Source organism: Lissotriton helveticus, chromosome 1_1 (genome assembly GCF_964261635.1).
Source record: "Lissotriton helveticus chromosome 1_1, aLisHel1.1, whole genome shotgun sequence".
NCBI classification, from domain to species: domain Eukaryota; kingdom Metazoa; phylum Chordata; class Amphibia; order Caudata; family Salamandridae; genus Lissotriton; species Lissotriton helveticus.
Genome location: NC_136057.1, coordinates 1,921,306,843 through 1,921,321,313, shown reverse-complemented (window position 1 = coordinate 1,921,321,313; position 14,471 = coordinate 1,921,306,843). Strand labels below are relative to the sequence as shown.

The 14,471-nt window shown below is 45.7% G+C and overlaps 1 protein-coding gene across 1 annotated transcript in view; it reads right to left on the bottom strand.

Annotated features, from left to right (window-relative positions):
- Positions 1-4,334: 4,334 nt before the first annotated feature.
- The window catches only part of LOC144754974 (uncharacterized), a 301,793-nt gene continuing 291,656 nt past the window's right edge, over positions 4,335-14,471 (bottom strand). Inside the window, exons 13-14 of the mRNA XM_078643356.1 lie at positions 6,303-6,349; positions 4,335-5,025 (exon numbers count right to left, since the gene is read on the bottom strand). Coding sequence (XP_078499482.1) covers positions 5,018-5,025; positions 6,303-6,349 — 55 coding nt within the window. The 3' untranslated portion in view covers positions 4,335-5,017. The remainder of the gene's footprint in view (positions 5,026-6,302; positions 6,350-14,471) is intronic.

Sequence of the window (14,471 nt, the reverse complement as noted above, 5' to 3'; positions counted from 1 at the left end):
GAGGGTGGAGGTGGAGGGTGGAGTTGGAGGGTGGATTTGGAGTTGGAGGGTGGATTTGGAGTTGGAGGGTGGATTTGGAGGGTGGATTTGGAGGGTGGAGTTGGAGGGTGGATTTGGAGTTGGAGGGTGGATTTGGAGTTGGTGGGTGGAGTTGGAGAGTGGAGTTGGATGGTGGATTTGGAGTTGGAGGGTGGATTTGGAATTTGAGGGTGGAGTTGGAGTTGGAGGGTGGAGATGGAGGGTGGATTTGGAGTTGGAGGGTGGATTTGGAGTTGGAGGGAAGATTTGGAGTTGGAGGGTGGATTTGGAATTGGAGGGTGGAGTTGGAGGGTGGAGAGTGGAGTTGGAGGGTGGAGTTGGATGGTGGATTTGGAGTTGGAGGGTGGATTTGGAGAGTGGAGTTGGAGTTGGACGGTGGAGTTGGAGGGTGGATTTGGAGGGTGGAGTTGGAGGGTGGATTGGGAGTTGGAGGGTGGATTTGGAGTTGGAGTGTGGATTTGGAGTTGGGGGTGGATTTGGAGTTAGAGGGTGGCGTTGGAGGGTGGCTTTGGAGGGTGGAGTTGGAGGGTGGAGTTGGAGGGTGGAGTTGGAGGGTGGAGTTGGAGGGTGGCGTTGGAGGGTGGAGTTGGAGGGTGGCGTTGGAGGGTGGAGTTGGAGGGTGGAGTTGGAGGGTGGATTTGGAGTTGGAGGGTGGATTTGGAGTTGGAGGGTGGATTTGGAGTTGGAGGGTGGATTTGGAGTTGGAGGGTGGAGTTGGAGGGTGGAGTTGGAAGGTAGAGTTGGAGTTGGAGGGTGGATTTGGAGGGTGGAGTTGGAGGGTGGATTGGGAGTTGGAGGGTGGATTTGGAGTTGGAGTGTGGATTTGGAGTTGGGGGTGGATTTGGAGTTAGAGGGTGGCGTTGGAGGGTGGCTTTGGAGGGTGGAGTTGGAGGGTGGAGTTGGAGGGTGGAGTTGGAGGGTGGAGTTGGAGGGTGGAGTTAGAGGGTTGATTTGGAGTTGGAGGGTGGATTAGGAGTTTGGAGTTGGAGGGTGGATATGGAGTTGGAGGGTGGAGTTGGAGGGAGGAGTTGGAGGGTAGAGTTGGAGTTGGAGGGTAGATTTGGAGTTGGAGGGTGGATTTGGAGTTGGAGGGTGGATTTGGAGTTGGAGGGTGGATTTGATGGGTGGAATTGGAGGGTGGAGTTGGAGAGTGAATTTGGAGGGTGAATTTGGAGTTGGAGGGTGGAGTTGGAGCGTAGAGTTGGAGGGTGGAGTTGGAGTGTGGAGTTGGAGTGTGGAGTTGGAGGGTGGAGTTGGAGGGTGGATTTGGAGTTGGAGGGTGGATTTGTAGTTGGGGGATTTGGAGTTGCAGGGTGGATTTGGAGTTGCAGGGTGGATTTGGAGTTGGAGGGTGGATTTGGAGGGTGGATTTGGAGTTGGAGGGTGGATTTGGAGTTGGAGGGTGGAGTTGGAGGGTAGAGGGTGGAGTTGGAGGGTGGATTTGGAGTTGGAGAGTGGATTTGGAGTTGGAGGGTGGAGTTGGAGGGTGGAGTTGGAGGGTGGATTTTGAGTTGGAGGGTGGATTTTGAGTTGGAGGGTGGATTCTGGTTTGGAGGGTGGAGTAGGAAGGTGTAATTCGAGTTGGAGGGTGGATTTGGAGTTGGAGGGTGGATTTGGAGTTGGAGGGTGGAATTAGAGTTGGAGGGTGGATTTGCAGGGTGGAGTTGGAGGGAGGAGTTGGAGGGTAGAGTTGGAGGGTAGAGTTGGAGGGTAGAGTTGGAGGGTAGAGTTGGAGGGTAGAGTTGGAGTTGGAGGTGGATTTGGAGTTGGAGGGTGGAGTTGGAGGATGGAGTTGGAGGGTGGATTTGGAGTTGGAGGGTGGATTTGGAGTTGGAGGGTGGATTTGGAGGGTGGAATTGGAGGGTGGAGTTGGAGAGTAAATTTGGAGGGTGAATTTGGAGGGTGAATTTGGAGTTGGAGGGTAGAGTTGGAGGGTGGAGTTGGAGTGTGGAGTGTGGATTTAGAGTTGGAGGATGGATTTGGAGTTGGAGGGTGGATTTGGAGTTGGGGGGATTTAGAGTTGCAGGGTGGATTTGGAGTTGCAGGGTGGATTTGGAGTTGGAGGCTGGACTTGGAGGGTGGATTTGGAGTTGGAGGGTGGATTTGGAGTTGGAGGGTGGAGTTGGAGGGTGGAGGTGGAGGGTGGAGTTGGAGGGTGGATTTGGAGTTGGAGAGTGGATTTGGAGTTGGAGGGTGGATTTGGAGGGTGGATTTGGATGGTGGAGTTGGAGGGTGGATTTGGAGGGTGGATTTTGAGTTGGAGAGTGGATTTGGATTTGGAGGGTGGAGTTGGAGGGTGGAGTTTGAGTTGGAGGGTGGAGTTTGAGTTGGAGGGTGGCTTTGGAGTTGGAGGGTGGATTTGGAGTTGGAGGGTGGATTTGGAGTTGGAGGGTGAAATTAGAGTTGGAGGGTGGATTTGGAGTTGGAGGGTGGAGTGGGAGGATGGATTTGGAGTTGGAGGGCGGATTTGGAGTTGGAGGGTGGATTTGGAATTTGAGGGTGGAGTTGGAGTTGGAGGGTGGATTTGGAGTTAGAGGGTGGATTTGGAGTTGGAGGGCGGGTTTGGAGTTGGAGGGTGGATTTGGAGTTGGAGGGTGGAGTTGGAGGGTGGATTTGGAGTTGGAGGTTGGATTTGGAGTAGGAGGGTGGATTTGGGGTGGATTTGGAGTTGGAGGGTGGATTTGGAGTAGGAGGGTGGATTTTGAGTTGGAGGGTGGAGTTGGAAGGTGGGGTTGGAGGGTGAAGTTGGAGGGTAGAGTTGGAGGGTGGAGTTGGAGGGTGGAGTTGGAGGGTGGATTTGGAGTTGGGGGTAGATTTGGATTTGGAGGGTGAAGTTGGAGGGTGAAGTTGGAGGGTGAAGTTGGAGGGTGGAGTTGGAGGGTGGATTTGGAGTTGGAGGGTGTATTTGGAGTTGGAGGGTGGAGTTTGAAGTTGAGTTTGGAGTTGGATTTGGACGGTGGATTTGGAGTTGGAGGAGGGATTTGGAGTTGGAGGGTGGAGTTAGAGTTGGAGGGTGGATTTGGAGTTAAAGGGTGAATTTGGAGTTGGAGGGTGGAGTTGGAGGGTGGATTTGGAGATGGGGTGGATTTGGAGTTGGAGAGTGGAGTTGGAGGGTGGATTTGGAATTGGAGGGTGGATGAGTTGGAGGGTGGATTTGGAGTTGGAGGGTGGAGTTGGAGTGGAGGGTGGAGTTGGAGGGTGGATTTGGAGTTTATAGGGTGGATTTGGAGTTGGAGGGTGGATTTGGAGTTGGAGGGTGAAGTTGTTTGTGGAGTTGGAGGGTGGAGTTGGAGGGTGGAGTTGGAGGGTGGAGTTGGAGGGTGGAATTGGAGTTGGAGGGTGGAATTGAAGTTGGAGGGTGGATTTGGAGTTAGAGGATGGAGTTAGAGTTGGAGGGTGGATTTTGAGTTGGTGGGTGGACTTGGAGTTGGAGGGTGAAGTTGGAGGGTGGAGTTGGAGTTGGAGGGTGGAGTTGGAGGGTGGATTTGGAGTTGGAGGGTGGATTTGGAGTTGGAGAGTGGAGTTGGAGGGTGGAGATGGAGGGTAAAGTTGGAGGGTGGATTTGGAGTTGGAGGGTGGATTTGGAGCTAGAGGGTGGAGTTGAAGGGTGGAGTTGAAGGGTGGAGTTGGAGGGTGCATTTGGAATTGGAGGGTGGATTTGAAGTTGGAGGGTAGAGTTGGAGGGTGGAGTTGGAGGGTGGATTTGGAGTTGGAGGGTGGATATGGAGTTGGAGGGTGGAGTTGGAGTTGGAGGGTGGAGTTGGAGAGTGGATTTGGAGTTGGGGGGTGGATTTGGAGTTGGAGGGTGGATTTGGAGTTGGAGGGTAGATTTGGAGTTGGAGGGTGGAGTTGTAGGGTGGATTTGGAGTTGGAGGGTGGATTTGGAGTTGGAGGGTGAATTTGGAGTTGGAAGGTGGATTTGGAGTTGGAAGTTGGAGGGTGGAGTTCGAGGGTGGATTTGGAGGGTGGAGTTGGAGGGTGGAGTTGGTGGGTGGATTTGGAGTTGGTGGGTGGATTTGGAGTTGGAGGGTGGATTTGGAGTTGGAGGGTGGATTTGGAGTTGGAGGGTGGAGTTGGAGGGTGGATTTGGAGTTGGAGGGTGGATTTGGAGTTGGAGGGTAGATTTGGAGTTGGAGGGTGGATTTGGCGTTGGAGGGTGGAGTTGGAGGGTGGACTTTGGAGTGTGGAGTTGGAGGGTTGATTTGGAGTTGGAGGGTGGAGTTGGAGGGTGGATTTGGAGTTGGAGGGTGGAGTTGGAGGGTGGGCTATGAAATTGTGGGAGACAATGAATTGAAATCTTATGTCAGAGAGTTGCAAAAACTGAATGGCATGATTGATGGAGTCAAATACCGCCAAAAAGATCAACCAGCATCTAAGCATGGAAACCACATATAACCATCATATTTCACCATTCATGACAGCCACTAATATAGACCCCAGACACTTGAGCACCAACTTGTAGAGGATGGAAAGGCTTGTCGTCTCCAAAATATGTCTAAAGCTGACATGGCACCACCATTCTACAAAAGCTGGGCAGGGTAGAGTGGAAGGGTGGGGGTGAGATGCGAGGTGAGAGGAACGCAGAGAAGGCAAACAAGAGAGAATAAAATGCGAGAAAGGAGTTAAATAAAAATATGACAAGGGAGTGGAGAGAAATGAAGAAGACGGAGGGTGAACGAGAGCGGCGCTGAGATGAAAGGATGAGACGTGAAGACGAACAAGACCGAGAGGTGGTGTTTAGTGAAGGAGACAGCTCGAGCAAACTTTCCCGGGGAGCGGCAGCGGCTGGTTTTATCACAAGGAGGATTAACAAGCTCTCTGCATTGCTGTGAGGGGAGCGGCGGGGAGCGCATTTCTTTGAAGTGTGATGCAGTGGGCATGGAGCGGCAGCTTTGAAGTCTCTGAGGCACAACAGACAAATGGTGGTTTGTGACATGGCTGGTTTGTGCACGCGCACGGAGCACATGACAGACAGTGCTCAGTAATCTAGAATCAAAGGAGAGATGTTAAGCAAATAAATGAAATGTTATTTTTTAAAACAAACAAAATACATTTTAATTAAATTGCTTTCCTGTAACTGCTGCTAACAAACCCTGCTTTGTAACACATAAAATCATGCATCCCACTGTTTTCAGTAGACCCTATCCAAAAACCAGGAGACAAGCCGTATTTGCCTTAATCTACCGGGGCAGATGGTAAAACAGCAGAAAGATCCAGGCACATTTTTGATGTCTGGTCAACCTAGGCAATGGTACATTTTGGTATGATTGTGTATTAGTCATAGTAAAGCAACTAGTACTAGTAATGCACCCCCAGTAGACCTTCCTGGCCATTCAGATTGTAGCTTGATACACAATTGCAGTAAAGCAGCCTAAGCTGATAAAGTAAGCAGAGCAGATAAACAATCTTTTTTGCCAGGGTGGCCAGGAAGACGGTGCTTTAAATGTGCTAAATGCTTGTAGTGGAACACCCTGCCGATCTAGTGACTCTGGATTGGTTTTCTGGCAGGCTTTTTGGCAGATTTCCGGCAGGTACTGCTTGTTACAGGCCACTGCAGTTCACAAGACAGCTTTGATTGTGCCAGTCTCAACTCTAAACTGCTTCCAAACTAGTCCTGAACTGCTCCAGGCTCCAAGATGTGCAAATCAGGCATTGCATTGGTCAACCCTACTGCCAGTCACTATGGTCTGCAACGCCGCTATGATCTGCAGCACTGCAGTGTCGCAATATATGTTGGCAGCTTTAGCAGCCGCTTACAGCCATCTTGCATAACAGCACAGCTGTAACTTCTCGGCTGTGTATTTTCAGAGAGGAAGAGGCACAAGGTGTTGCATCACCAACAATGAGACAGTAGCTAGACTACAGCTTTAAAATTTTAATTGATCTCATCAAAGCCTATGACTGGGGAATATTAAAGTTTAGATTTACTGTAATGGTATCAAACCAACAAGAAATCACACTTAAGCATTGAATTGTGAACTCGATGAGAATGTTTTGTGTTTTTAAATAACTATTTTTCTATCACTAGACAGAATAAAATCACAATATAACTGCCATCCTTTTAATAGGATGTTTGATAGACCCCAAAATAGTTACAACATGCATCAAACCTTGCTTCCATCAGCACTTCTGGTGGTCACAACCCATCGGTCACACCTCCATGTTCTCCACCTCATTCCTACAAGTCCCAACTGAGCCCATCTCCACCCAGCACAATCACAGCTCAAGAACATAGGGAAACACACTGAAGAAATGAGACGTACCACGGCAAGGGTAGAAGTAGTAAGTTGGTGGCAGGCAGAAGAAGCGCCTAAAAATAAGAAATGATAGATTAATAGGAGAAGAAAGCATGACCAATATCTTATCTTATCCCATCCGGTATTTATTACCTTATCTTATTTGTTAGGGTGTTAACTATCTTATCTTGTTATGGTATTTATTATCTTATCTGTTAGCAGATTTTGTTTGTTATAGTATCTGTAATGATATCACTACTCCTACCACTCACATCTCATCCTTTATCTCGTACCTCTTATATCTCATTATTTGTTTATCACACTATTAGCTCGGATATGGCTTCCACTTAGCTCCCCTTTCTTGTCATTTTTGTTTCTGAACTCTCTTGTTTTTTCTTTTATCTCTTGTTTTTAGCTTGCATCTCTTACATCTCTTAATACATATCCTTTATGCCGCATCTCATATCTGCTGCATCATATCTCTCATTCATATTTTGATTAATTTCTTTTTGTTCAGTTCTCGTCTGATCTAGTACAAAAACACATCAGGTTTTGCCAGTGCTCGTAAGTTCTGCCTGCAACATCCTCTCCCACTGCACCCAAACAAAACTGGTCTTCATTAGTTCCTGATATTTATGCATTATGTATCACACACCCTTCTGTTTAATGATGCTCCCACGGTACTTGAAACCTCATCAGAGAACAGTCCTATTGGAAGCATGTATATCTCTTTCAAAATGTGACAAATCTACCCTGCAGAATCTGTTGCCGTTGCAGTAGTAAATCTAAGAGACATCGGCACCAAAACACCCTGGTAATGCCCCAGTACTTGGTCCTGTTCTGTTTCATCAATCAGGACAAAGTTCTACCAATGGACCTCAGTCCTGACCTGCAGAGTCCCTTCCCATTGCAACAGTCAGGCCTTGTTGGGCCAGCACTGCCAAAACCACTGATAATCTCCTGACTACAGCTGTACTTCTAATAATCTCCTGACTTCAGATGTTTTTTGAATAATCTCCTGACTGAAGCTGTTTTTCTAATAATCTCCTAACTGCAGCTATTTTTCTAATAATCTCATAACTGCAGCTTTCTTTCTAATAATCTCCTGACTGCAGCAATCTTTCTAATAATATCCTTACTGCAGCTGTTTTTCTAATAATCTCCTGACTGCAGCTATCTTTCTAATAATCTCCTGACTGCAGCCGTTTTTCTAATAATCTCCTAACTGCAGCAATTTTTCTAAAATCTCATAACCGCAGCTATCTTTCTAATAATCTCCTGACTGCAGCAATCTTTCTAATAATCTCCTGACTGCAGCTGTTTTTCTAATAATCTCCTGACTGCAGCTATCTTTCTAATAATCTCCTGACGGCAGCGTTTTTTTGAATAATCTCCTGAATGCAGGTGTTTTTCTAATAATATAATGACTGTTAATGTCTTTCTAATAATCTCCTGACTGCAGCTGTCTTTCTAATAATCCCGACTGCAGCTGTATTTCTAATAATCCCGACTGCAGTTGTCTTTCTAATAGTCTCCTGACTGCAGCTGTTTTTCTAATAAGCTCCTGACTGCTGCTGTTTGTCTAATAAACTACTCCGTGCAGCTGTCTTTCTAATAATCTCCTGACTGCAGCAGTCTGCCTAATAATCTCCTGAATGCAGGTGTTTTTCTATAATCTAATGACTGTTAGTGTCTTTCTAATAATGTCCTGACTGCAGCCGTCTTTCTAATAATCTCCAGAATGCAGGTGTTATTCTAATAATCTCTTGACTGCAGCTGTCTTTCCAATAATCTCCTGACTGCAGCTGTCTTTCTAATAATGTCCTGACTGCAGCTGTCTTTCTAATAATCTCATGACTGCAGCCTTCTTTCTAATAATCTCCTTACTGCAGGTGTCTTTCTAATATTCCCCTGACTGCAGCTGTCTTTCTAATACATCAATAGAAACGCAGCTCTATCAGTACATCTCAGTCCTAACCTGTCGAGTCCCTTACGATTGCAACATTATTTTAGTCAAGTCATCGAGGGCTATATTACTTACTACCTCCTTGTCCCTTGGAGCCTTGCATGAATGGAAACCATCCGACATCAAAGTAATGTCACCTAGAGGAGCACCATCTACTTGCCTAGCACAGACTTATGCCCAGGTAGGAAACCTTCAGGTTGGGTCGAGATCTATTTCTTGGAACATGCAGGAGGCTCCTGGTATACGCCAAATGGTTTCCTGGAATGTGAATGGGGTAAAGTCAGAAACGACCCTTCTACATTGGATCCAATATATTGAATTCTTTGAAATCTGCATTCTTCAGGAAAGCTGGAGCACATCCCCAGTTTATTCCCCAGGCTATGTAATGCTCCATCGCCCAGCATCTTTTCATAATCTTGGTCTCCCTGCGGGGGGGGGGGGAGGAAGTAATCTGGGTTAGCATTGTGCTCCATTGTATAATGTGCAGACTTCCATCTAGCAGCACAGATATTTTAGGTATCAAACTAAAAGGTCAGAATGGTGTCCCCCTCAATGTTTATAGTGTCTACACCAAAGGGACTAGGGGGCGTAGGAGGTCTGTCACGATACCCGATCTCAAGGAGCTCTTGGATGATAGGCCCTCACCATGCCCCTTGACTGAAGCTGGAGATTTTAATGTTACTTTTGAACCAATGGAGAGGGAGAATGTTTATGGAATGAGGAAAGAGGATGATCTGTGGCAAGTTCCCATTTTTGACCTGCCTCAAATTAAAAATGGTCCCAAGTGGCATTCCAGCTAATGCCTTTTCCCTGGAGTTTGGACTAAGGGCTGCCGAAGGCAGGACTAGTAGGAATCAATTGGGAGCAAATACATTTAATAGGACAAATAGTATAAATTGTATATACTATTTTCTGGTAGACCTATGGTTATGGCCCAGGGTGATTGACATGGCATTTGGTTCCAACGCCAACAGCGATCATAATCCCCTGGTTTTTACTTTGGTGTCACACTGTGGGCACCCGCCTAGTTGCACTAGATCTGATCTAACAGCAAGGGAGCTATTTACAACAAATGAAAACCAGTGCCTTAAGTGGTTACAGGTGATTCAGGACAAAGACAAGCTAGAATTAATTAAGCAAGATTTACTGGCTTGTTCTGCAGAGATCTCATGCTTAACCATTCAACCGGGAGGCCTGGAGGAGATCCCAGCTTGCCACACTTGTTTTTCGAGCAGTTGGCTGCACATTTTATTGACCCTTTACGCTCTGCTAAATTGGGACCAAAGCTAAGATCTCAGTTTGCATGGTACAAACAGGAGTATAGGTGTCTTAGACAGCAACTGTTCATGGCAATTAGATCTAAGAATTTGGTCCAGTGTGAGACAGAAGAAAGACTTATAGGTCAGTTCAGATAAGTACAAAAATGGAGTGGTACGACAATAGGTGGAGGTTAATTTAGCAGGCCAGCGGCAGAGAAGATTCACAGAAGTTCTGGTTCTTAGTTCACAGGAGGGATGGCAATAGGCCACCACCACCGGCCAATAATATTTCTATTTCCGCATTGTATGAACACTTTTACCACTTATAATCAGGGTCATGTGTGCTGGGTACACAAGCATCTGCCCCAGATTTTGCTTATGTTACTGTTAAGGATTTTTTCTTTAAAAGCGAAATCGTGAACTGCATTGATTATATTACTAAGGCAAAAGCGACTGGACCTTATGGCATTCTTGGCAATGTATTTCTATATGATAAAGAGAATTGGAAAAGTTAGATTTGTTATTTAGCCAAAGCGCTAGCAAAGGTGGCCCAAATACCTAAAACCTTGGAAGGGAGCAGAGGTGATCCCTATATTTAAGAAAGGTGCTAGGTCTTCCACCTGCAAAAATAGACCCATCACTCTTATAGACTGTGTCCAAAAGGTTTTCTCCCTGCAAATACAGACCCATCACTCTTATAGACTGTGTCCAAAAGGTGCTCTCCCGAGCACTTCTTGCGAAGATACAGGACTGGATCAGTGAATATAACATCTTCATCCCCTTCCAAGCTGGCTTCAGACAAAAGATAGGCACCATTGATCAGGTGTTTTGTTTCCTTCTGTCTTGGAAGACTGTGCTTATTTGGCCAGGGAAGCCTCTATGTAGATTTTATTGACTTCTAGACTGCTTTCACTCTTGTGGCAAGGAATAAGCTAGGGCAAGTCCTAAAGGACATGGGGATTCTACTCGAGGTTTTATATCTTGTCATCCGCCATCGTGAAGCTAATTTTGCCACGGTACGCTGGAGTGGCCAAGGCCAGCTTACTAACCCAATTAATGCTGGCAAGGGTGTACGTCAGGGCTGTGTCCTGGCACCCACACTCCTTTTCCTCTTTGGGAATGGTGTTGTCCGGTATCTTTCTCAAATTCCAGCAGATGCCCCTACTCTGTGGTGGTGGGGGGGGGGGCAGGGTAGTTGTGACATTAATGTTTGCTGATGATCATTATTAGTTTCCAAAACACTAGGATTAAAGGCCAATACATGAAAGACAAAGCTTTTATTGCTTAATCTTCACCAATCAGAGATACATTATTATTGGGAGGTGTTCCATTGGAAAGAGTTAGTACCATTGATTATCTAGGTGTTACACTTACAGACAATATGTCCTGGAAGCCCCGCAGGACCAAAATGTCCTTGAAGCATAGGTAAATAGTCAGGCCTTGATCAAAGAACAGACAACCTCATTCAGTAAACCAGTGGCTGCCCCCCTCCAGATCTATGAGTCCAAAGCAGTAAGCTCAGCCCTCTATGGAGCTGAACTGTGAGGCTTTGAAGGGATAGATTACCTTATTAAATCAGAAAACAAGTTCCTGAGGTACCTGGTCTTGCCACCCTACAGCACGCCTCTCCACCCATTAAGGTTGGACTTGGATATAGTCCCAATTACAGATAAGCCTAAGCTACGCCCTCTACTGTTTTGGCTGGTCTACTTCTGCGTGGCTCCCGTACGCCAATGCCCTTATGGAAATTAGGGAACTCGATTATTTTAAAAAGATAGGCTGGATACAAAGTATGAAATCCTTGCCTGCAGTAAATAGACTAGAGGGCCTTTGGGATGTTAAGGACCCGACCCAGCTTCTAGTTAAGATTCTGTCAAAAACCAGTATTGGAACTGGGTAGCACACGCTTCACTTATTAATCCATCAAGGGGATGCATTTTAAATTGACTAGTTTGCTAGACCAATATCTAGACATTATCGAGTCACCTCAAGATTGGAAATTTGATATGCAGTTCTCTTACCCTGACCTCCCTCACAGGCCTATGGCACCACTCTCACACTACCTCTCAGCTTTGCCCCAGCTGTACTTTTACAGCAGAGACAACTGCCCATGTATTTTTTGCCTGTCCGGTGTTATTTCTCCTGAGAGCCAAATGGCTCAAACCAATTTGCAAGCAGCTGGGAACACGTATCCATGGTGAAGCTCTCCATATCCTTAGATCGGACCCTAGACCAGTGACTGCTTGCTCAGTAGCAAAATCCTGGGTTATATGTGGGCAATTAGGAGGAAATCATTAAAAACATGAGCTAGCTCCTTATCCTCCCATCCTTTGTTATCAGTTTTATCTGTTTAATCTTAGTCTTAACCCATATTCTATTGATGCCACCTTATGGTCTTGAGTGCAGTACACTTTAAGATCCGAGGCAGCATAGCGGACTATGCTGCTTCCTACGGAAGATATAGAAAACAGGGAAAAGGCCCCCACCCTCGTATCTAAATGAAGAATCTATCAGATAGAGACCAAGTACAATTTCATGAAACTTGGTAAGGTACTTTTATTTATACCAATTATTCTTATTTTTAACTTATTTTTCGAAGAAATTTTATCTTTTGGAAGAAATAGATACACAATTACACATGTACACAATATTTACAATCCTGACAACAACCACAAAATCAAAACAATATCACAGTAACACAAGACAATATACATACAATATGCATTTTCATCAATATTTACAAGTGAATTAATAATATAGAAAAAACAAAGCGATGTGAAATCAAGAGCAAAACCAAAATGCAACGTCTTTCAATTGATCACTCAATGATATGACTGGCTCTTGTAGATGTGCCGACGCGTTTCGGGTTCGACTATCAAGTTTTCGAACCCTCATCAGGGCTTTGTTATTTGTCTGTGTCTTTCAGACAGGGCGTCTTTTCATTTATACACCTGGGGGACGATGCTTCAAGCTTTAATTCTCGCTGCACACCGTCTGGTGTCTCGTGAAGGGAGGAGATTGTAATCACAGGAACAACCTTGCGTCTGTTTGTCCGAATTCGCGGAAAATGTAATTTAGGTCTTTGATGGCACGTCGCTTTTTTATGGGGTAACCTGAAATGCCGACTGTATTCAGGTATTCATTTCGTGTAGCCCTCAGGGTGTCCGTCTGTTCTCTTTGCTCATTACGCACTTAATGCGTACGCATTCGGATTTGACTTGCTGCCTTCACCATCCGTGTCTTGCTCTGGACTCCAAGTATACCAAGTTTCATAAAATTGTACTTGGTCTCTATCTGATAGATTCTTCATTTAGATACGAGGGTGGGGGCCTTGCCCTGTTTTCTATAGTTCATATGGTCCAGCCCCTCCCTCAGTCTTGCCAAGGACCTAACTCCTTTGTTTCCACAGCTTCCTACGAGAGAGGCACAGGTTTTTGCTGTCCTGTTTTCTTACTTTTTTTTCTCATTGTGCACCAAGCGGTTAGTCCATATATTTACTGTACCGTAGACTATTGCTTGACTGATGTTCTTAGTATGTTAATTATGTCTACTTTTTGATTTGATCCTATTCATATGAGCTGCATAGCACTTGCAATTGTATGGTCGTATGACCAAAATAAAGTTTTATGATTCTAAATTAAAAAGGAGGGAGGGCACCGCTGGCAAAACACCCCGATAATTTTGTGGATGCAACACAGCTCTACTGATGCACCTTAGTCCAGATCTGTAGAAACCCTTGTCATTACAATAGTAGGACCTAGGTAGGCCGGAGCTTCAGCAACACCCCAATAATCTTCTGGCTACAGCTCCCATTCTGATGCCTCAGTGGGAACACAGCTGTGTCAATGTACCCCTTGTCCTGAACATCAGACCCACCTGCTTTGCTGGTAATGAATCCTCACACAAAGCTCCGCTCTCATATCCAGCTTGTGGTACCTCCTGCTTGTACACAGTCTTGCAAATGCTGACTGAGATATAAGCAAGTCCTCTTACTATTCCAGTCCTGCCCTGTAGAATGCTTTCCTTATTCTTTCTCTTTATTAGTACATAGTTTACACAGTACATTCTTTTGTTTTTTTGTTTTATATATCGCAAACTCGACTCGAAGATATCAGGCATCAGAGCCCTTTACATGAGCACCAGTTTCATTACAGATGGACACATAAATTTTTTGTTAGGCACAGGGAGATTAAGTGATTTGCTCAGAATCACAGGATGCTGGGTGTGCTTGCCGAGTCTTGAACCCGGTTCCTCAGCTGTGTGGTCGACCGCTCTAGCCGTAAGGCTACACATCCTATCCCTCAATATAAATGTTTGAAAGCACTTTACAATGTGTTCTTCAGCTAACCTAATGAACCAATAGATAATTTAAGAACAAGCATTTACAATGCAATGGTTTTGCCTTTGACAAAGTTAGAGCGATTGGCATTGTCAATGACAAATTTTTTATTTATGTGTTGGTTTTGAAAACAGATAAATTAATGCCATTGTCATTTACAATGCCAATAGCATAATCTCACGCAAATGGACGATGGCTACAAAAAATTTTGAAAAGTACTCTATAGAATCAGGAGGAGTTGGGGAGGGATAATGAATAGAGATAGAGCCAAGAAGGAAAAACAAATTAGGGTGAGAGAGAGTGGTGCATTGGAGAGAGTTAGCAGTGTGTTGAAGGGAGAGTGAGTGACGGGATGAGAGAATGAGCAGAAGAAAGAGAGGCAGTGAGAGAAGGAGAGTGTGGTGAAAGGGAAGAGTGAGTGACGGGATGAGAGTATGAGCAGAGGAGAGAGAGTCGGTGAGAGAAGGAGAGTGTGGTGAAAGGGAAGAGTGAGTGACGGGATGAGAGTATGAGCAGAGGAGAGAGAGTTGGTGAGAGAAGGAGAGTGTGGTGAAAGGGAAGAGTGAGTGACGGGATGAGAGTATGAGCAGAAGTCCTGCATCCTGGGAGCTGCATGACTGCAGAGCCAGGAC